Consider the following 22,780-nt stretch of genomic DNA (forward strand, 5'->3'; position numbering starts at 1 on the left):
CAACAGTTTTTAAATCACAAGTATTGACTGCTCCTTCTATGCAAACAAATCACCAAAATGAAGGGTACAAAGATTGATCCAAGCTTTTACCGTCTTCCAAGAAACCCAGAATGGGCTTTGGTGTCTGCTCTTATGTTTGTGTTTTATGTAAGTAAACTGCGTGGTGGAACACAGTTGTCAACATTTATGATTCACCTTTTCAAGGTTTAAACATAGTTTGGCAGGGTGGGTGTGTAATTTGTAAACTTGTGATTCTAATCACTCAAACACTACATGCACCTTTTTTCACATCTGATAAAAGCTTAAAATCAAAATATGATCATTAATTAAGCAAGACATGTGTTTTTCCATGAATATCACTTTCACACTGCATATGTTTTGTATATGATAAAAAAATGTATGTATCAATATGTAGAACCTAGCCACAAAAAATGGTTGTTATGCACCAGTCGATTGTAACCAAGGCCCCGCAAGGTCCAGGGGTATCCCGGGATAGCCGGGGAAAATGGGCATGTTTTTACCTTCCCGCTGGCGGGGAATGGGCCTTACCTAGGGACCCTGGGGTGAGGGGGCATTTGACAGGGATTTTACCATTAGTTTGTCCCCGCTAGGTGGGGATTTTACTCGGGCTTGGCTGGACCAAACGTCCCCGCTATTCCCCGGACCTGGGGGGGGGGAGGGGCAGTGATAACAATTGACTGGTGCATTAAGGGAACTTTTTTTAACTTTTGGAAATTCATTAAGTTCCCTTTAATATAGAGTTGCAAAAGCAATAATGGTCAAAGACTCTGACGCGGATGTTAATATGGACTAATGTTGAACCATCATAAAACACACTGTTTAATCTATAGGGATAACATGATGAACAAGTATTGTTGGAAATTGATCGTTCATGATTCAAGTCACTGATAATCGATTGCATATTCTCGGAAGAAATTTATCGATATATGACTATTCTCTAAAAATATATATATGTATGGTAAAAAACAACATATGGTACATCATTTTGTATTCAGCTAAAAAACTAAATCTTATCATTGAAAAAAAAAAACATGTATCAGAATTTGCCTGCATGTTCATTCATTGTTTTAGTTCACTTATTTCAAACATTTTGCAAACTTTTTATTTCAATTGCATATAATCAAAAAATTTATTGACCAATAATTTCTGATCATTGATTATGATTTTAGCCAAATTTTCAATCCCTAACACTGTTCGATTTTTTTATTGTAGCTTACACTATTCCACCCAGACAGCATCATTGTCGACTATCTGGGACCTGTCGGGACATTCATGAGATACATGAACAAGGAGAAACTGTCACTCTGCTATAACATGTAAGAAAATTAATTACCTATGAGATCAAATTCACTTATAGTGAACATGTTCTTCAAATACAAGTTGTTATATATTAATAGTAACATATAAAGTTTAAAAAGTATGATTTAAGAAAAGTATTTAGTGTGTTTAAGATAAAATATTACAAGATACAAGAGTCTTTATTAAGAGTCATATATATATATTTCTAATAAACATAAGTAAGATGAGATGTATGAAAAGAAGCTACATGACTTTGTTTTATAATTGAATTTATTCTCAAGCCTTACAATTGAGCATATGAGTTAAAATTATACAATACAAACTTGCAATAAAAAAACAAGTGCAAAAAGATGAAATAAAAGAGAACACTGACTGTAATAAAGATTTCTTTCAGAATCTAATTAAAAAATGTCTTATAATACTCTTGTTAAATCTCATGTAAAGTGAATAATCAATATATACTCGTTAACCACTCATTGTACATTAATATGAACATAGTTCTAAGCGCCATTTCATTGCTTTGAACATTACCGGTAATATGAATAATAGTGAATATGAGTATAAAGTGATCCACTTTTTTAACCTTTCTTACATGTGTTTTTAGCCATTTGCTTGTTTTCCATTTTTTTGTAATGTTGAACATTTTAATAAGCTAGTATGCTAAGGTTTATGTGCTTTCATTTTATTTCAGCCTGTATGCAACTGTTGTGATCCACATAGCAGAAGCAGTATACTCCTTCATTTTGTGCAGGTGAATGTAGTAATTTTCACATTTATTGCGAAAAAGAATCTCCTGAAATAAACTCAGAGTCAAGTGAAAGTTCTTGGTAACCAATATTCACTATATACCTTAGGCTAAATAAATAATGTTGTGGTTACTGTCACATACTTGTTTGAATTAAATATATGAGCTCATATTCAGATATTTCACGTTTAAAAGTTAATAAGGAATTGTTAATCATGTTATTGATTTTAACAAAGCTTTGAACAATTGCCCCATAGTCTAGAACCCCTCATTAAATCATGTCCACGAAAACTCCAGATACACTACTATGCTATGCTTTGTTGTGTACCGTGGGGGATTTAAATCTGCTAGGAATATCTCATAATTATGAATACCAGTAATAAATTAGGTTGTTTCATTGGTTTGGCAATGTACCAGATACTTTTCTGTAGAAAAATATCCCAGCGAAACCGGGAATGTTTTTTCATCACAATAATTTCAAACAGCAGTAAAAACCACTTGGCCATTGTCTACGGACACTTCAGAGTTATTGAAGAGTATTAAATTGTAATATGTGATTTAATTGGAAGAAGAGTTGGCTCCCCTGTCTAATGCATATTCATAAAAAACAAGATTTTGTCAGTCAATTTTCCCTTGGTATTTATGAAGTAGTATGGAATTAAGAACTGTGGTTGCCGGCAATGAAATCATCAATGCTTGGAGACACAAATAGAATAATGGTTTATTTCAGGAGGAAGGGCTTGAACCCACTCCCGACCTGCCTATGGACTGTACAGACATTTATATTCGGCTTCCCTTCCCTGCGGGCTTTTAAATCCATCAAGAACATTAAGCAGTCCTGAGCATGCGTATGTCACTGGTATTACAGCTTAAACTTCATCAGCATTGTCGGACACACATTCGTGACATTCCATTAGACTTTTTACATTAAAGTCAAATGAATTAAGAGTATCGGAAATTGATAGTCTGTGTGTTTCCAACGATGTCTACTTAGGAACTCTCAAAGGAGCACAATATAGGTTGATGCAAAATTATTTTTTAGACCGCCGACAAACAAATTTTGAAGGGGGTCATAATATTGGAAGCACCCTGTGGTCGGGTTGTCGGGCGGATGGTCAGTCGGTTGATATTTTGGTGCTTTTTTAACCTGGGAATAAGTGACCATGTAGCCATTAATTGATTTTTTTTTTATAAAGTCATATCTTTTTTTCTGTACCTATGCTTTTTATTCTTTTTATCATTAGTCAAATGAGATATACTAAATAATGCATTAAAATAAAAAAATAAAAATTTCATCAACCTATATTGTGCATCTTTAAAAATCAGATAAATCCTTTCACTAATGTTGCCCTTTGCGGTATTAAAACTATCTATTTTTGCCGGAATAGTTAAATCCCGTTCAAACCAATGAAATGGCACTTTGAATTATCCAGAAATAGATAGTCTTTGTATCGAATTTTGTGCATAGGCGGACAAAAACAGTATTTGCGATAAATTCAATAGCCAGATTCCCTAGGGTTTCACAGGGGAATAAAATGCATTAATTTTGAAGCAACTCTTATAACCGGTATACTCAAATTTTGTATCATTGTTAGCAATTTATCTTATCTCTACTTTTCTTTAGCTTCGTTAGCTATTGAAACGCATTATTAACATTATATTTAAATAGTGAAATAAATGAGAAGCGTTGTAAATTGAGAGCGCTCTACTAGTAAATCATTAAAATGATAATTATCATCCAAGTTGTTCCATAATGCTATATTTTTTATAACTCTATTTTGAAGGTTGATTTTTAAATTTGATTTTACTAATTACATATTTTACAGACTTATAAAGATATTACATATTTTACAGATGTATAAAGATATTGCATATTTTACAGACGTATAAAGATATTACATATTTTACAGACGTATAAAGCTAGCCTGGTTCTCGACATTACTATGGGTTACCCAGACCCTCGTGTTTGGTTTCCCGGCTCTAACCCAGTTGACAGGGAACCGATCAACAGTGCTCTCATTAGTTTCATTTGATTTTTTCCTTAATTTATTCGTCATTTACATGTTGATGTAATTTAAGCAGAATCTGTAACTATTTGATTTGTTTTTGAATGGTATGTTATTATAATGTTTACATGTTAAAATTTTAATTTGGATATCATGTTATGTATTTTTATGACCTAAGTAACAATTATCTGATTATAGTATATCGCATGGTATTCAATTATATTTTTACATTTTGAAATTTAGTTTTTATAATTTCTTTCAAGGTATTATCTAGATTTTAATTTAAGCTTTTGTTATCAGTTAATTTGCAAAATATTTCTATGATATAAAAAATAATATATTACATTTATTTAATTGCTTAAACGACCATACCACAGTGAATATATGTTAAGCTTAGTAAACAAAATATTTCAATCTGAAAGATGGATGCCCTATATATCTCCCTGGTGACGTTAAACATAGAAACAATTTGGCATGGCCTGATGTAGAATACCAGGAATGAAGTAAGAAGAAAACTTATGTATTTAAGTGTTGAACTTACTCAGGAACAATGTTATACAGGTAGTTTAATTTTAGATTCTATGCAAGTAAATGTCACATGTTTGATTGAATAGTTTACACGAAATAAAAATCAGGCTTATTGAATGATTTATTTGCTTTATATATTGTGAACATACATTTGTGATTTATTCATTCTTAATCAATATTTATATCATATGTGACATAAATATTACCGGAATAAATTAAATGAAATAATAACATGATTTATTATATGTTCTGCTTGCTATGATTATTTTTATGTCATATTTTACACTTAAAATATTTTCAAAATAATACCAGTACAAGTTTGTTTTGAATAAAACTTATTTTAATTATTTGCCTAGCAATAATCAAATTTTGCATTGATGTGAGGAATGTTTACTATAGCATTGATGTGACACAACAATTTGAACTAGATATAAAGCCCCCTGATATATTCCTGTCAAATCGTCATACAAAAAAAGGCATTTTACAAACACATATGCGAGTCCCTTTAAAGAATGAAAAGTTCATCTTACTCCTCATTAGGTTTATGTCTGGCAGTTTATTTCTGGCATACGGTCGATTCACTCTGATGGAGCTATCGTGCGAGTTGTATAATATCTCATTTTAATTAAACCAATTCATAGAATAGGACCTACGGTATTAAAATTTCACCTGCCGTGTAGCTGTAGCGAACAGCATATTGTCTGATAAATAACTTTCAAGTACATTATGTATTTGTCATATCATCACCACACATGGTCTGAATGTTTTATGGGCATAATATCTTGGACAAGTTTGAGTCGAACAAGTTATCACCCTTTAATTGTAGATATAACCTAAAATCCGTCTTGTCCGACCAAGTAGTCAGTGTGGGATTTTGTCCAACAACCCGAGTGAATGCATGTTCCATCTGGGCAAACTAAGGGACATGCCTTAAAGCTGCACTCTCACAGATTGACTGTATTGACTTTTATTTAATTTTTGTCTCAGAATCAGCTGAGTTCGGCTTCAATGCATTCAATTCAGTCATATAAGATAACTCACTACAGAACACATCTCAATTGTTTGGTTAACTGCCGAAAAAAGTTTTCTTAATGCGTTAGTAACGCTTTTAGCCATAAAACATCAATTTTCGAATGTAAATATGAAAAACTGCGATTGGATCTTTTGTCAGCAATCTTACATCACTGGTTTCCAGACATTAACGCTTAAATTGGTTCTTTTCAAGACAAAAAAATAAAAAAAGTGCTCAAATCTGTGAGAGTGCAGCTTTAAGCTGGAGGAGAAAAAGCAACAACAGTATTATATTTTATACATTTTATTCCTTTGTATTGATAGAATGGTCATTTCAAAGTATATGCTAACAAGTACAGAGTACACACTTACAAGCATGTTTCATGTATATAAAACCTTTAACATATAAAATACATGTATAAATTAATAAATTACATTTTTTGATGGCATTTTGTTTACTTGTATATACTAGGTTATCTCTTAGTTAAAAAGACGCAAAAAAGGGTAATTGAAGTGCAACGCAAAAACCTTTATCAATACAAGTGCCAGGACTGTGATTTTAGAAAACAGCAGATCAATAATTATTGATTGTAAATTTTGTTTTCAGCAGAAATACATGGCATTCGAATTTCTGTAGGTCATAAATTTGAAATAATATTTTACCAAGTGGAAGAGCACCATTGTTGTAATGAATGATAACTGTGTGATAGAAAAAGGTTGCTGCAAAGATTTGTAAAAAATATTTGGACATGAATTATTTTTTTTAGATTTAATTCCAGGCCATAATTGAAACTTGCATGTATATATTGTGTTTAATAGCACAAATATGTTCAGATAAACGCTGAATGACTACAACTTTATGTAAATGGAACAAATGGAAGGTGACAATAATGCTAAGTTAAAAACAAACAAAAGACTTGACCACTGCCAATTCTTGCTGAACAGAATAATCTGAATTTTAAGTAGTGACTTTAATTAATTCGTCAAAATAACGATAAATTCATGAAATTAAATGTAAATTTCAGGCTAAAATTTAAAAGCTGATCTAGTTTGTTTTGAACTTAGCATTAAGATAATTTTAAAAATTTACATGGTATGTTTCATTTCCGATAAGGACAGAAAATATATTTGAATTCAAACTGCAATGTTTAAACTCATAAAATGTTATGTCAAATCCTTCACTGCAAATATATACTGTTAACAAAAATAACATGGAGCATGCGAACAATAAAACCAAAGCGAAAGGCACAACAAATTTAAACAACAGAACAGAAGCTAGAACACATAAACATGTTAAACATTATGAAATAGGATGATTGGTGCACTACTTATGGTTCAAGGGACTCTTGAGGACTCAGCCTGAGAAAGATGCATAACTCTATTTAATAAGAGCCTCGCGGAGTGAACGCCACTGCAAGTATCATTTTCTTTCAAGATGAAATATAGACACAACTCGACAATTATTAAAGTCTGAGGTTTTTGGGAATTGTTGTACATGAGTGTATTGTTTCTTGCAGCATGTGTACCAAGTTTCATTTGAATATCTTGAAAGTATTTTTTAAGTTAGTTTGTTTATACTACTAGTAATTATTTTAGCTTGATTATGACCAAAGGTCTGCCTCGTGCTAGGCTTTCGATTAAGTTTGCATTTAATTTGTTGTTGAAAAAACAAAGGATAACGGAACATCAAATTTATTTCATAATCATTGACTAGGTGATTAATTTTCAAATTCAGTACATCTTAAATGCAGCTTATTTAAGAGTTCCAACAGAAGGAAACCTATATAACAAATCATCGTAAAACGGACAAGCTTATATGCTCAACACCGCTCCATTTTTAGTTAAGTATATGTTGGTTTTACAGTCTGACTGCAGTTTTGGCAAGTGTGTAAGTGTAAACGGAAATAAATTGCTTTGGAAACAAACTAATTGTCTACATACATAAATTGTTCAGACTGTATTCAGACTGTGGGTTTAATAAATAAATAAAAAAACACCCTCAAATTAATTAGACCACAAATTACAAATTTAGCAAAACATTTTTCAATATATGTCAAAAACTGAAAATTTTAAATTTTGCTTTATGTATGAATTGCTTGACCTAAACAACCTATAAGCGAAATTGACAACAAAAGGCATAACTAATATAGTAAGGCACAACGCAATACTGTTGGAATGGCCTTAAATAAGGACTTACAACAGTTTTGCATTGAACTTTCTAATAATGTAAAAACGTAATTATATTGCAGACATAATTTTAATATTCATTAAGACATACCAGTACACACAAAATATTTCATACATAAATTTTATTTTCATATTTTACTCGTGTTCAGTGCAGTATCATTAACTGAAACATATTTCTAATATATATAGTATAAAACGGCCAATCTTTTTTTCGACTATCTCAACACATAATATAATTATAAGAAGCACTTTTTCTAGCGAACTAAGTTTGAGCACAAGTCTACAATTCACTTTAAATCACATACATTTGAAAAGAAAGTTTAAAATGCCTTTACATTTGTCTAAAACATATCTAAATAATAGATGCATAGTACTATGGGCTGATTGTTCACAACTTTGTTAAAGTTAACAACGTTAATATCATCGTTGTTTCCTTTTTAACCCTTTGCATGCTGGGTAAATTGTCGTCTGCTCAAAAATGTCGTCTGGTTTATTCCAAATTTCTTTCATTTTACTTAAAACTTTGGGTATATATTGACTAAGTGGCAAACAGCTTGGAACCTGACCAGGTGCCGAGTTACTCGGTGTCTGGTCTGGTTCCAAGCTGTTTGCAAAGCCTTTAAAATGGCCATCAGCAGCCTAAGGGTTAAAGTTGAAATGTTTGATGATGTGTCCATATATTACAGCTCAAACAATTTGCTCAAATCTGATAAGAAATACCTGCAGATCACAAGTGTGATCTTCCAGAGCAGTTAAGAATTCGAAAGTTAACAACAATGAAGTTAACAACGACGTCAACTTAAAGAAAGTTCTGAACAATCGGCCCAAAATTTGATAATTAAACGAAGAAATACAATGTTCTTACACAAGGACATTCTGCAATATAAAATTTGTAATTAACACACAGGCACCAAGCTTGGCAATACTCCATGTTTTCTGCAATAGTTTATACGTTAGTCTTTTCTTCTATGTAAATACTGTAATAGTTACTGCACCTACAAGTTAATGAAATTAAATATTAGCGTTTCAACGCAATTGTTAAGTTTTCAATCGCAAGGGTTGCGGGTGTTTTATACCATGTTGTCAAATATATTGTTAATAACTAGTGTGCGGTATAAGTGAATATGGTCATTTATCTGCATAAGAGTTATTGAACGGTTAAGCTCCGCCTACTTGTTACCATTCTGATATGGGAGTTCATGTTTAGATAAAAACAAGGAAAACACTCAAATATGGTACAAGAAATGCTTATGTTTCTTGACTACTACGATTTTCTTAGATTTGCCACTTGAATATCACATATGGTGAGTTCTTTAAAATATCGATAATATCCATTTATAAGAAGACAAATTTGATGTGCAACTACCGGTATGGTTAACATGATGAAACATTTTTTTATCTTTTTTTTTATCATAGAAATAGCAATTATAAACTGTACACTTTTTTGGCGATCAAAATTGTATAAGCTAAAATATTTACTGCATTTCCTAAAATGGCTCCAACTATGAGTTTTTGAGCGCGTATCAATCACCAATGGCTTGAAAATAAGGAAAGATGGGTGGTTAATGCAATGTAAATAATGTAACCAGTTTTGAGCTTAAAATCTAGGCCAAGTTGCTGCAAAAGCAGAGTGCTATTAAGAAGAACTACAGATAAGCTTAAGCAATGAGCCTCTTTCCAAAAGTGCTTTCCGGTAAGAAAAGAAATAACAACCAATAGAATTAAAGTAAGTTTAACCATGCCTACAAAAAGTCTATATGCTTTTAACCATTATTTTTTATGGAAATTTTGTACGCAAAAGCTCTTTTCGTGACATAACTAATTTATCGCCATGGGAAATTATATAACATTATACCATTGAATAGAAGTTAAGTACCGAACGGTAAAGAGCAAACCACCTATGCAATCGCGCCCATATATAAGTATTAAAGCTGCACTCTCACATATTGACTGTTTTTACATTTTTTATTATTTTTTTGTCTCAGAATCAGCTGATTTTGTCATCAATGCGTTCAATTCAGTCATATAAGATAACTCACTAAAGAACAGATCTCAATTGTGTGGAAAACTGCCGAAAAACTCATTTTTCTTAAGCGTTAGTAACACTTTTAGACATAAAACATCAATTTTTGAACATAAATATGAAAAACTACGATCTGATCTTTTGTCAACAGTCTTATATCACTAGTATTCAACATTAACGCAAAAAATGACTCGTTCCCAGACAAAAAAATAATCTTGTCAAAACAGTCAATCTGTGAAAGTGCAGCTTTAAAACATTAAATTAAGAAAAAGTAAGATATAAATGAAAAAGTAAGATATAAATGTATGTGCGTATATGCCTTGCAGCAAATACCAAAAAGACATGTACATGTACACAATTTTTTACTACTAAATGTCTAGTGATAACTTAAATGTTTATACTGTATAAAGGACAGTCAAAAAAGTGAAGCAATATAAAATACTTAAGTTATATACATAGCAATATAATTATTTTTTATATCTACAGCTGGAATGGAAGAGTACCGTAAAACTTTATATAAAATATGATATAGACTAAAATAAACACGGAAATAGAATCACAGTTGGTATTCACTAGCGCCTTGAGTCTGAGTTTCAGACTTAAGACTCAAAACTGCTAATCTTGATTTTCCATTTAAGTAAAATAATGATAAGAAAACAGTTGATGTTAAAAAATTGCTGTAAACATTATTTAATACTTCCTTTAGTTTTATATACTCTCCTTTTGTCAAGGATATTATGTTAAAAATTCAAGTTTATGAGTAATAAGTCTCAAATTCTGCCTTGTGAAGTAAGTGAGTACCAGCCGTGTGTAGTTTTCGTTTAAGTCAATATGGGTCAATGTATAGGTATTTACAAATTTCAAATGTTGCTGCTGTTAGCTACCATGTGGCGTCAAAGCCAATTCATTAAACAGGTGATATTGTCATACATCAAGTGATATATTTATTATTTTATAAAACCAGTGATATAAACAGCTATTTTGTAACCAACAATTACATGGTATTTCTTTAAAACCTATTTTCAAAATAAAGTGAATATCAATGCCTTATTTATTAATTAGGTCATAAGTACTGTTTTGCAGATGAACAATTATTTTATCGATACTAAAAACAAAGCACTTTGTGTTAATTAAAACCAAAACAACACATATGCAGTGTGTGTATACCACGTGATAAATTGCGTCATAAATGCTACGTCGGAAGGCAATATTTTGATTTGATAAAAGACTTTAAACTAAGATAACTTCATGATTTCTTCACCATTTTACATGAAACATAGCGCAGTCTACGCCGCTTACGGAGCCCTACCTTCTGTCTTTTACCAGAATTTGATTGCGAGTTTAGTTTCTTAAAACACTTCGACAAACCTTTTCACAATACGGCCGTCTGACGGAGCACTGTCAAAACATTATTTTGGAAACATGTTTGTCGAAGTGTTTGATGAGACAAATGACCTTATAAAATTTCGAAAATAAAACAAATGCGGGGCTCTTTAAGTGGCATAGACTGCCCTTTGTTTCATTTAAAATGCTTTTGTAAATGAAAAGTTATCTTTGATTTAAGTCTTCATTTTAAGCAATTTTTTGCCTTCCGACGTAGCATATATGACGTAATTTATCACGTGGTATACACACACTGATATGGCTAGCAATAAAGGGCTGATTTTTCAGAACTTCATTAAAATTATCAACATTGTTAACTTCACCATTGTATATTTCCGAATAGTTACTGCTCTGGAAGTTTAATGGATACACTGGAGATCTCGCCCCAATTACTTGAAAATTCTATAGCGTAACTCACTTAAGTATTTTATTTTATTTAGCAATATTACTCACATGAATATGCTTTAATGAAACAGCAAGTAGTTTATCTTGATTTGAATTTCCTTTAAAAGTCTCAAAATACTTTAAAAAGAGAATATTACACAATTTATACCAAATCAAAAATAGCAAGCTGAGCTTGATCCTGTTATAAGTGACTTTCGAGAATTTGTGGCCTGTGTTTCTAACATGGTTTGAGATAACTGTTTTAGCTGTGCTTGTTCATTTAAGGAATGAATTGCGGGGTTGATGTCATTATCGGGGCATGAACGCAATTGGGCTGGTCAAAGTGTGTGGAGTCCGTTGATGTCATTATCGAGGTATGAACGCAATTGGGCTGGTCAAAGTGTGTGGACTCCACGCATACTTTGACCAGCCCAACTGCGTTCATATCCCCGATAATGACATCAATCCCGCAATTCATTTCTTATATTTACACCAATATTTCCTTATTTCATTCAAGAATTGTTAAAAAATACTTCATTTCATTGAAGAAAACCTTTCATTAATCCTTTCTTTCCCATTCTGTAAATAGAACGACCTGACTGTAACCGGAAACATTTTTTTTCAAATGACTTCACAATAACGCGGGAAAAGATCAACCACTTGAAATCACTTTTAAACGTAAAATTTAAACACTTATGGCAACAATACATTTAAAATATAATAAATTAACACTTTCTAAAATGTTGATTGATATTTTACGGGACCTGCTGACACGATACAAACAATAACAAGATCAATAGTTTTCAAGTATATTGTTATGCGATGAATTGCGATCCAAACATATCCGAAGATGTTGCGTTCATCGATTGATGAACGCAATTGCTGAAAGGCAGTTCATTTAAGGAATGGAAGTTGAGGTGTAAATATATTAAAATATGTGAGCGTATCATCAAACATTTCATGTTTAAAAGTTAACAACAATGTCGTTAATCACGTTGTCAACTTTAACAAAGTTCTGAACAATCGGACCAAAGTCTTATTTCACACAAAGGCGTTAAATGAAATCAGAAAATGTAAAAACATGGAACACTTAAAGCAGAAAAGCTGTATCTCAAGGTTTACATGCAAAACTGAAGTAACTACCTGACTGTAATGAGTAGTTAGTTCATTCTTGCAGGCAATGCTCAATCTCAAACATATGCCAAACATTTGAGATCATGTAAAAATCCGTAATAAAAAGTCTGACTAATATTTCATAATACCTTGCAAACTATGTACATTAAGTTGTATATCAAATAATTAGCTTAAATCATTTTGTATATTCAAAGGGATGTTAACAAATTTTATTTTCTACTTAGGCCATAAAAAAATATTGTTTGTTTCTGGTCTCACTACTAATAAAATAGGGCAATAATTTGTTTCTCTGTTGGCAATTCTTTTTAGGGCAACTCCAGAAACTTCAAACAAAACAATTTGTAATGCCCTTATCAAATACACTGATAAATAATTTAAAATATTGTTACAAGTATATCTCATAATACAATAGTTAAATATGTTTAAAATATTGCATATTTAGGGTCTATACATGTAAAATCTTCCTGAAATTCATTTACGACAGATATACATGTATGGAAAAGTTTTTGTGTCAAATAGATCACACAATCTTAATGTCAACCAGAAATACAACCGCTGAAATCGCTTTCAAGATACATGTACACATATTTGATCAAATCACTCATGCATGTATACTTATGGACACAATACATTGAACAATGCTTGTATACACCAGAAGCAGAAGTTTCATCATCTAATCTAGTTATCACAATATCCACCCCCTTTCAAAATGTATGAGCTCCCGTTTCTATTACACCTTAAGGGAATCGCCACTTTGAAATCATTACTCATATTTCTATAAATCATCTTCAATTAGGCAATGTTATATAATGTATTCAGTACATATGTACATGTATACTGTTATAAACATTAAAAGGAGATTCCCTGTTAACATTTTGAATACTGTAACTTTAAGTTGCACAATGTTTATCTAATGAGAGTTCAAAAAAAAGGTCATCAAACACACTTGGTATTTCTGGTTTGATGATAAAATTACAATTCCTACAAATAAATTCACACCATGTTTCCAATTTTGGCACTGCAACTTGCCCCAATTAGCAGATATGCAAATTTATTATCCTCTGAAATCTGGGATATTCTATTCTTAATATGACAAATGGTCCAATCAGACCTGGGTAGATCCTGTTACTATAAATAATCCATGGTAGCGTCCAATCAGTGTTGGGCAATTTATGTTACTATAAATAATACATGTTAGCATCGAATAAGACCTGGATAGATCCTGTTACTATAAATAATCCATGGTAGCATCCAATCATTGTTGGGTTATTTCTGTTACTATAAATAGTCCCTTTTTATTAACCAATCAAGGCTGAGTACTGTCCATTCTGCTGAAGAGTCTTGTCCGCCTGGCCGAGCTTGTAGCACTATTGATCACCTCCATCCACCTGAAAATACCATATATTTCCTCACTTTCTTTTCTTTAATACTAAACAATTTTCTTTAATACTAAACAATCATACATGGAAGTTTTTGAAACTACACCAATTTTCTGCCTATCCAGTGCTCAAGAAAACATATGTAAATAACTAAAGCCTAGTAGTAGATTAGTATGAAAGACATTGAAAGTTGTTGCTGATAATTATGGCTTCATATCCTAACTTTTCAGTCAATATTGTCTCTGCCTATCACACAAGATTATCCATATAGAAATACTAAAAACTTCATATTTGTATTAGTATTAGAGCAAATAAACAACACCACTTTTACTTACCTTTCAAAAGTGTACTGGCTCTCTGCGCGGAAGAAGTACACATGGTTTTTAAACTGGAGTTTAAACACATTGTCTTTGTGAATGGCATCCTCATCTTCTGATTGGCTGACAGCATAACCTAGCAATGGCAGACTGGCCAGTGGGAAATCGTCCTGCAAAATAAACAATTTTCCTTATAATATACCATGAAGCAAATGGTGAAAATTGTTTTTTAAACCTAATAGTACATAAATTCTCTATACATGTCTTAAATCTTATTGTATAGCAAATTATAAGCCTGGTTCAATTCCTAGCATGTGAGTTTGGTCAGTCCAACCAGACAAATGTAATTTTCCATGTATTCCGGTTTCCACCACAACACAAGACAACACTCTCGTGCAAAATCGTGCCAATGAGAGTGACTTAGTATAAGTTTTCATAACTTTCTTCACAATCGTTATAACTTATAAAACTTATAATGTTTAATATTTATACTAACTAAGAAATATAATCACTTTATTGGTCAACTTATTGCTTGATTGTCAACCATACCTGATATGTTTTATAGAAGTAAAGGCAGAAGTTCGTGAAGACGACCCACAGTTTTTGCCAGCCGTTGCTATTGTTGAACTTACGCAGCAGGTATCCACTCAACTGATTCTGTAATAGATCATGATTTGTATGCCTTAACTTTGGCATGATGTAATGTGACCTTGCAATGTCTTTATTTTACCCACATATCATTTTGTATTAATATGTGATAGATATAAACAATTAAGAGATCATTATATACCTAATCATCATCGTTACCGTCCCAGTATGTTAAAATATTTTACTTAACTTTAAAAAGAAGTCATTGTTACACAAAGTGGCTATATTTACTATAAAAGCAAGTCAGATATGAGACTATATAGTGAACATTACAGTCTAACGTAAACTGGATATTATTGCTCTCTTGTTATAACTTGTTTGTAATCATGTTTATTTATCTATGCGGTTGTACATGCTATGGGGATAATTTTGATGCTTATGCTTGTATCTAAATAAATGTTCTGTTTCTGTTCATAATGCAGGAATAATAGTTAACATAAAAATATAAATCAGTATAAACTAACCTTGACAGCCTTCTCATGGTCTCGTCTGCTGACAGACGTGTTACGGTGCCAGCAGACATGCATTGTGGTATTGGCACGGTGCTGAATCTGCTTCTCCAGAGATGGGGGTGCTTCCCCATCATCTACCGAACCTAAGTCAGCAAATGGTTGAAATTAGTTCTAGAATAATTGATGATACAGATAACAAATTGGCGTTGTAGGCTCTGTGATGAATCTGTTTCTCTTGAGCTTGAGATTATTCACCATCATCTATCTGAACCTGTAAAGGCACTTTGTTGAAAGTAGTTAATACATAACATAGTATATGATAACTGGCAATTTAAATATGTGAATCGTAGTGTAGGCGATAAGCTGAAGCACTTTCTCCAGAGATGGGGACTCTTCACCATTATGCACTGAAACCAGGTATCCGACAAATTTTCTGTCCAATTCTAATAGATAAATGAAATTTAAACGCAGAGTAAGCACATCATTAACTCTGCTGAATCTGCTTTTCCAGAGATGGAGGGGTCCCATCATCATCCACTAAACCCTACAGATTTGTTACTCAGACTTGTGATTAATGGCTGCTGAAGAAATGAAACCACTTCGGCGATCTGTTTTTGTGGTGTGCTTTAGGCTCCCAAAAGCAACTCCGAGTGTCAATACTAACAACATGCTGGGGTATGACATTCTCTCCTCCTGGCGGGACTTGGCCCCGGCTTTCAACTCATTCAGGTTGTAATATCATAAAACCTTGTGAAATATAAAGCCACTTACTAGTTGAAGACTTGAGGCTGGGGTATGACATTCTCTCCTCCTGGCGGGACTTGGCCCCGGCTATTGACTCATTCAGGTCCTCTACCCACTTGTCTTTTTCCTCCTGGGAGCTGGAAATTTTAAGATGTAATTGTATGATGTTGACATCACTTCCTTTCCTTTTTTTATCTCGAAAAGAAGGAGTAATGCCAAAACATTTAGATATGATTTTTTTTTTAAAACTACATGTTTGTGTGATTTTTATATATTATTTTGTATACATAATTGAGTATGTACAACAAGTGTATCAATATCTTACCTGGCAGCTACCAGAATGCACTTGTTTCCCCCATATATGGCAAAACTGTTGGCATCAGCCATCTTGGCGTGGTCTGACTCCTCAATCTGGGAAATACATACATGAACATTCATTTTAAGGAATTAAAGCAAAAAATTTATATCTATTTTTTCTATCATTACTTATAACATTTTCACTCTCTGTTTTTTCAGAAAATGTACATAACTTTTACTCAAAAACAAATATCACACACACTTTAAATGATGCACCTGTATATGTGAAAAGAATTCATCTTGCTACCTCACAAAACAGTTTTAATGCTCGCAAGTCAAGATCTGAAATTCTCCATAAAGAAATACAAGCATGTTTTCCGCTTATTAATTTATCCAATTTTAGATCAAGAAGCTACTTTGACCTTGGACCTGTAGATTTAGGTCATAGTTTTGTTGTGGTGAACATTTGTGCCAAATTTTGGTTAATCATTTCATATGTTTGAGAGCTAATGCCAGCACTAAGAAACAAGTAATTTAAAGCAAAACAAATCTTCTACTCCACCCCACCAAATTGTAAATAGATCAACCATTTCTGCTAATGCTTTTAAAGCTTTTCAGCACTCTTTTATGTTTTTTGTCCATATCCTATAACCATCAAAATAATTCACATAAATCAAAGAAAATCAAAACAAATATTTCAAGATATACTCACAATCATTCCACGCAGAGGAACCTGTCCATGAACCTTGAACTGCATGTGTTGTGTGGCTGTCCTACTAGTGTACACCAGCATATCCGTGAACTGAAATGTATCATACATCTCTATACTGCATTGAAACAGGGACAAACTCTGAGGTAAAAATGTACTATGTTAAATGGTATAAATTCAAATGTCAAAAGCATGGCTACATGTTAATTACTCAACTGATGTCAACATTAACTTACCAGGAAGAACATTCTCTGCTGGTAGCCTTTCCTGGAAAACTTCTGTAGACACCCTTCTCGGATAAACTCCTGAAATACATACATATATGTAATGGTATAGTTATTAAGTGTTTAGGCAGATTAACATGACATGTGAATCATGTTTGTCTAGTAAATAAAAATTTATGTTAGTACTCGCCAATTTTCGTGTATTTTTTGAACTAGCAAAAACAATAAATTTTCATAACTCCTTCATTTTTTGGCAAGAGTTATGAACCTTTTCCTAAGAGTTATTACTGTCAAGTGGTATCAATTTCAACATGCATATTTGATTAGATGTAAATGTTCTTAATATCCCATATTGTTACCATATTGCTTTTAAAACAACCCCTACTCATGTTACTAAGGCTATAAAAAAACAAACCTTTTTTGCTCGAAAAACAGTTGAGAAAAAAAGATGCCATTTTAACATTGCAGGTACAATTGTAAAGTATAAGCAATTTATTATGATCCAACGTTGTGCCGGAATGCCAAGGATTTCTGCATCAAGGTGGATGATGTCACTGATGTTAATGTCAGTTTTTCAAACATCAGTATATAAATGCTATATCTCATTGCTAAAATATGGAAATAAACGTTCAACTATCAACTACTGTTGTTCTCAATTTGAGACGCAAATTATTCTAGGCATACATACCCTGTCAGGATGGACAAGGTTTTCAAGGCCGACCAGATCACGCTGGAGCTCCATTAGTTTCTGAAGGTTCTCCTGCAATGTACATGAGAAAAAAATGTAGAACATTTAAATTTGTACGATCATTTGTTTTAATTCTTTTATTTTTGATTTTAATTAGATATACTTAAAACGAATAGTTTGGCTGCAAAGATTTCTCCAGTCTTATTAAGATTGCAAGATAAAACTTTAATTCGATTTCTGGCAACCATTTAGTTTTCAATTACAATTCGAGATCTTATGATATTTTGTGGTATGCTTTTTGATAAAGATTTCCCATTGTCGGATTCCCCTCAAACCTTTCTATGCTTCGTTGCGTGTAGTGGGTGATTTGGCTAAGAAAATTTCTTTATCATGAATAATGAGGCATTTTTGTTGGCTCCACAAACATGTTTTTTGTAGAAAAAGTACTCTGGCTAAAACTCGATTAAAACTTGGTCCACCAGACCACTACAATTTAAAAAAAACAAAAACACTTAGACCATTCGCCTACAGGGACAACTGACAACACTGGGTTATTGAAGAGTGTTTAATTTCAACATGCGGTTTCATTGGAAGATGAGTTGTCTCCCTGCCTCAAGCATATAAACGAAATTATGCTAGTCAATTTTCCCACGGTATGTATGAAGTGTAACGAAACAAGGTACTGTAGTTGCTGACTATAAAGATTCCCATGCACTTACCATGCCTTTTCTCTGAGAGCGGTAAGTTTGAGCAAGCTCAACCAACTTGGTAAGGGTAGCTGAAAACACACACATTTTTTTTATTAGGCTATATGTAAGAACGTTGTCATCATTGGGGAATGGTGTTAAAGTAATCTTCTGTATAAAGCTTTAAAGGTTTTTAACTACATATTAAAAAACAAACTTTTTTTTACCAACAGACTTCAAAAATGGTATTTTTATGAACAAACTTCAAACATTTTAAGCAAATAAAAAAACTGAGTTAAACATTAAATGAAGTTTCTTTTTTAAATTGATTTTTTTTTTTAAATTATACAATGCCACACAATACTTTCTCCTATGGCACAAAATATTGGGGAATAATGACTTCTGTACAAATTTGAAAAATCTCACAACGTTCACAATGCTGACTAATGAGATTTGGAATTATTTACAGAAAAACAATCTGTTTTTAAATACATGCACACTCCTTGGAAATCCTTTAACCAGACAAAAACAATGTCTGATAAATTTAACACCAGAATTTGAGAAGTTGCTACATTTTCCCAACTGAGACTAATACATGTCAGAAATAAGAGCCCTTTGTCAACAATTTTCTCCAATTACGCCTAAATGTACTGAATTTTTTTAATACCATATATTTTGTTGAACTCCATTTTTGCTTAAGAAAACTACAATTTCATCCCCTTCAGTTTATAATGTCCTCTTCCAACAATTTCCAAGGACAAAACTATCATTTAAGGAAAATTGTCCTTTTTACCAGACAAAACACTTGTACTATAATAAGATCTTCCCATTGTGAGCTTTATTACACTTAATTTAAATACAAATGAGCGTTACCATGGCAATCCATGTAGTCTGGGTGAGCCTTGGAATAGTGCCGCGTAAGACCTGGGGAGTGGAAGTATAAGGGCGTAAATAAAGTACATACAAATCAATGACAGTTAAACAAGAGGAACAAAACAAAATATTTCTTTAAGTTTTGTTCCATTGAAATAATATACAAAAAACAAAAAATCTTTTTTAAATCTCAGATTTCTATTTTAATTGCCTATGAAGGCAAATGAGATAAATGGATTTGTCTGAAATGATTCAAACAAGTATACAAAAAGAATTACTCCACAAGTCAGGTATATATAAATCACTTTCTAATAGTGCTTTCTTTTTCATCATTGAAGAAACAATAGTCTTCCACATAAGCCGTAAATAAAGGAAGGCAGATCCATTCTCTGCACAAATATAGAATTATATGCGACATCAGGGTTACTGCAGTTTTACCTTAGCTTATTCAAAAATTTGAAATGTATTCACATTTGCACCATCAGGGCGACATCAGTTATTCTTTATGCTAAAGCAGGACTTTGTAATGTAGACATACTCTACCATTTACAGAGCTACTAGAGTTTTACTTTGATTAAGCAGGAGTATGTATTATGCAGACATTCCCTTAATATATTTTACAAATGCAATATCAGGGCTACTGCAGTTTCACATTTGATCAAGCAGGAATATGTAATACAGACATGCCCTTATTTATTTTACATTTGCAACATCAGGGCTTCTACAGTTTTACTTTTGGTCAAGCTTGAGTATGAAATGCAGACATGCCCTAATAAATTTTACATATGCAACATCAGGATTTTACATATGCAACATCAGGGCTGAAAAGATCACAACGATACGATGATACCATCGGGATCACTCAGGCGCTCATAAAGGCAGTAGAATTAGTCGAAAAGACCTGTGTATGGCGAAATTTTGGCGATAGTGTGTATATTTTTAATCGGATTTCTGCTTCAATTTGGAATAACTGGTAAGATTGTTGTGTCATTTCGATGTAAAAATGATTAATCTTTGCGCAGAACGCTGTGATATGCTTAGGATTGGTATATTTGCCATAAAATTCATGTCTGAACTGGACGTGTACCGTTTTCATGACGAATTGTGTTTTGAAGAGTTTCTTCTCTTGTCAATTATATAACACCAGTGGATGTTTTTATTTTATAGAAAGTTGCAAAATCGTCGATTAATCATGTTTAATAGTTAAATTGTGTTACATGACGTGTTAAGCAGCCCATAAAATGTTGTATTTTTTTATTTTCAGTGTCAAGACTGAGGCCACACGCAACTATTAAAAGTAAGCCAGGGGCAGCTGTTGGGATCTGCATCATACATTCAAGTCTCTGTGGTAATATTTACATATGCACCATCAGGGCTACAGATGTTCTACTTACGCTCAAGCAGGAGTTTGTAATGTAGAAGCCTCTGTCCTGGTTTCAGAAGGAAAGTATTCAGGGGCAGATAACACACTTTCTGTGACTCAAACTCCTTGTAGACAAAGTCAAAGTCTCGATTGGTGCGCATGGCTTTATCCAGCTCCATCAAAATATCATCCTGATGTTCTAGGTAGTTCATGTAGGGCTAAAAACAAATGGATACAATGTACCAGACCAAAGGTAATACTTACATTAATCAAGTTTTTATTCATAGCTACACTGCTTAGTGGCTACTGAGACATGCAAGTGGTTTGCATACAGCCAAGTTGAAAGCAGGTCATAAATTGCATTATTATACCTCACTTCTATTAAACATATAGTAAAAACACCAGGGCAATATGTTTGACTATTCTCAAATACTGCTCTGCTGTTCTGTTACCCTCTGATGTCAAGAAAGTTCTTGTTCGGTATAATAAAATATTGGTCTTGGTTGACAGAAATGAACTCCGGTTGACCAAATGTACTGTTAACCTCAAGGCAGTCAATAATTATATAAAAAATTATTCAGTAAGAATGAGAAATACTGGGCCGATAATTCAGAACTTTGTTAAAGTTAACAACATCATTTACGACAGCGTTGTTAACTTTCAAATGGTTACTGCTCTGGAAGTTAAATGGATACACCTGTAATCTGCAGTTTTCTTAAGAATATTTAAGACGATTTGTTTCAAGCATTCTTGTTTTATTTGAATACGTCATAAAATATTTCACATCACTGTTATTAATCACTTTAACAAATTTCTGAACAATTGGCCCATTGATATCTAAACAATCACTCAGTCAAAAGAAATTTACGAAAGATTATTTTTTATAGAGTGAACCTACCCCAAGTGAAGTCAGGAAAGAGTTGACCATGATGTCCCCAATACGCTGGTAGTCACCGTTAAGATGGGCATTAGATTTCCCCTCCCACATTGTGAGCCTTTGTTCAACCTCGCGGAGAAATCCCAAGTGGAAATTGTAGATCGGTTCCAGCAGGGAAAATAGGTCGTTGAGAAACGGTGGCACATCATCACCCTTTACAGCATTTTTAAACCACTGTAATGCAGATAATTTTTATTAGCTTAATATGCAATTGTAGGTTCATCTCAATTTTAAAACCATTGAAAGCATATGATATTGAGGATTGTTTCATGTAGGTTTTTCAAAAATGGCGGCTGAGGTCACACGATTGTGTGAATTTTATATAACATTTCATGTTCAGCATTTGAAAGGATCAATAGGAAAAATGGGTAACTAAGAAATGTTGGCATAACATAGGGAAAATGGGTAACTAAGAAATGTTGGCATAACATAGGGAAAATGGTTAACTAAGAAATGTTGGCATAACATAGGGAAAATGGGTACAAAGAAATGTTGGCATAACATAGGGAAAATGGGTAACAAAGAAATGTTGGCATAACATAGGGAAATTTGGTGTCTTAAGCACCACTTGAAGGGTGGTATAACATAGGAAAAATGGAAAACAATGAAATGGTGGTATAACATAGGGAAATTTGGAAACTAAGAAATGGTGTCATTACATCGGGAATTTGGGTAACTAAGAAATAGTGGCATTACATAAGGACATTGGGAAACTAAGAAATGGTGGCATAACATAGGGAAA

General features: G+C 32.7%; 2 protein-coding genes across 6 annotated transcripts in view; one reads left to right on the top strand and one right to left on the bottom strand.

Moving 5' to 3' along the window:
• Window positions 1-17: 17 nt before the first annotated feature.
• LOC128220268 (transmembrane protein 254-like) lies at window positions 18-4,821 on the top strand. 2 transcript variants are annotated; one of them, XM_052928598.1, is made up of 5 exons: window positions 18-147; window positions 1,234-1,337; window positions 2,012-2,071; window positions 2,796-2,913; window positions 3,976-4,821. In XM_052928598.1, exons 1-4 carry the CDS (start codon window positions 58-60, stop codon window positions 2,905-2,907), a joined length of 366 nt encoding a protein of 121 aa, XP_052784558.1. In that variant the 5' UTR covers window positions 18-57; the 3' UTR covers window positions 2,908-2,913; window positions 3,976-4,821. The 2 variants fall into 2 exon arrangements, with proteins under 2 accessions (XP_052784558.1, XP_052784559.1); XM_052928599.1 differs by having other exon boundaries at window positions 49-147; window positions 2,796-2,924.
• A 1,077-nt stretch (window positions 4,822-5,898) lies between these two features.
• The window catches only part of LOC128218748 (FERM, ARHGEF and pleckstrin domain-containing protein 2-like), a 93,434-nt gene continuing 76,552 nt past the window's right edge, over window positions 5,899-22,780 (bottom strand). For all 4 annotated transcript variants that reach the window (XM_052926434.1, XM_052926436.1, XM_052926433.1 and 1 more), the window contains 13 exons: window positions 22,000-22,212; window positions 21,133-21,319; window positions 19,739-19,789; window positions 18,899-18,957; window positions 18,180-18,251; window positions 17,504-17,572; window positions 17,271-17,360; window positions 16,587-16,672; window positions 16,289-16,398; window positions 15,530-15,660; window positions 14,967-15,074; window positions 14,436-14,587; window positions 5,899-14,109 (listed from right to left, as the gene is read on the bottom strand). In XM_052926434.1, coding sequence (XP_052782394.1) covers window positions 14,028-14,109; window positions 14,436-14,587; window positions 14,967-15,074; window positions 15,530-15,660; window positions 16,289-16,398; window positions 16,587-16,672; window positions 17,271-17,360; window positions 17,504-17,572; window positions 18,180-18,251; window positions 18,899-18,957; window positions 19,739-19,789; window positions 21,133-21,319; window positions 22,000-22,212 — 1,410 coding nt within the window. In that variant the 3' untranslated portion in view covers window positions 5,899-14,027. The remainder of the gene's footprint in view (window positions 14,110-14,435; window positions 14,588-14,966; window positions 15,075-15,529; window positions 15,661-16,288; window positions 16,399-16,586; window positions 16,673-17,270; window positions 17,361-17,503; window positions 17,573-18,179; window positions 18,252-18,898; window positions 18,958-19,738; window positions 19,790-21,132; window positions 21,320-21,999; window positions 22,213-22,780) is intronic.

The sequence above is a fragment of the Mya arenaria genome, chromosome 15 (genome assembly GCF_026914265.1).
Source record: "Mya arenaria isolate MELC-2E11 chromosome 15, ASM2691426v1".
NCBI classification, from domain to species: Eukaryota; Metazoa; Mollusca; class Bivalvia; order Myida; family Myidae; genus Mya; species Mya arenaria.

Bases quoted from the DNA above. Each gene is read 5' to 3' on its own strand.
- LOC128220268 (XM_052928598.1), top strand. From the start codon at position 58: ATGAAGGGTACAAAGATTGATCCAAGCTTTTACCGTCTTCCAAGAAAC. The intron at 148-1,233 runs GTAAGTAAACTG...TTTTTATTGTAG, and splicing joins CTCTTATGTTTGTGTTTTAT to CTTACACTATTCCACCCAGA. The intron at 1,338-2,011 runs GTAAGAAAATTA...ATTTTATTTCAG, and splicing joins CTGTCACTCTGCTATAACAT to CCTGTATGCAACTGTTGTGA.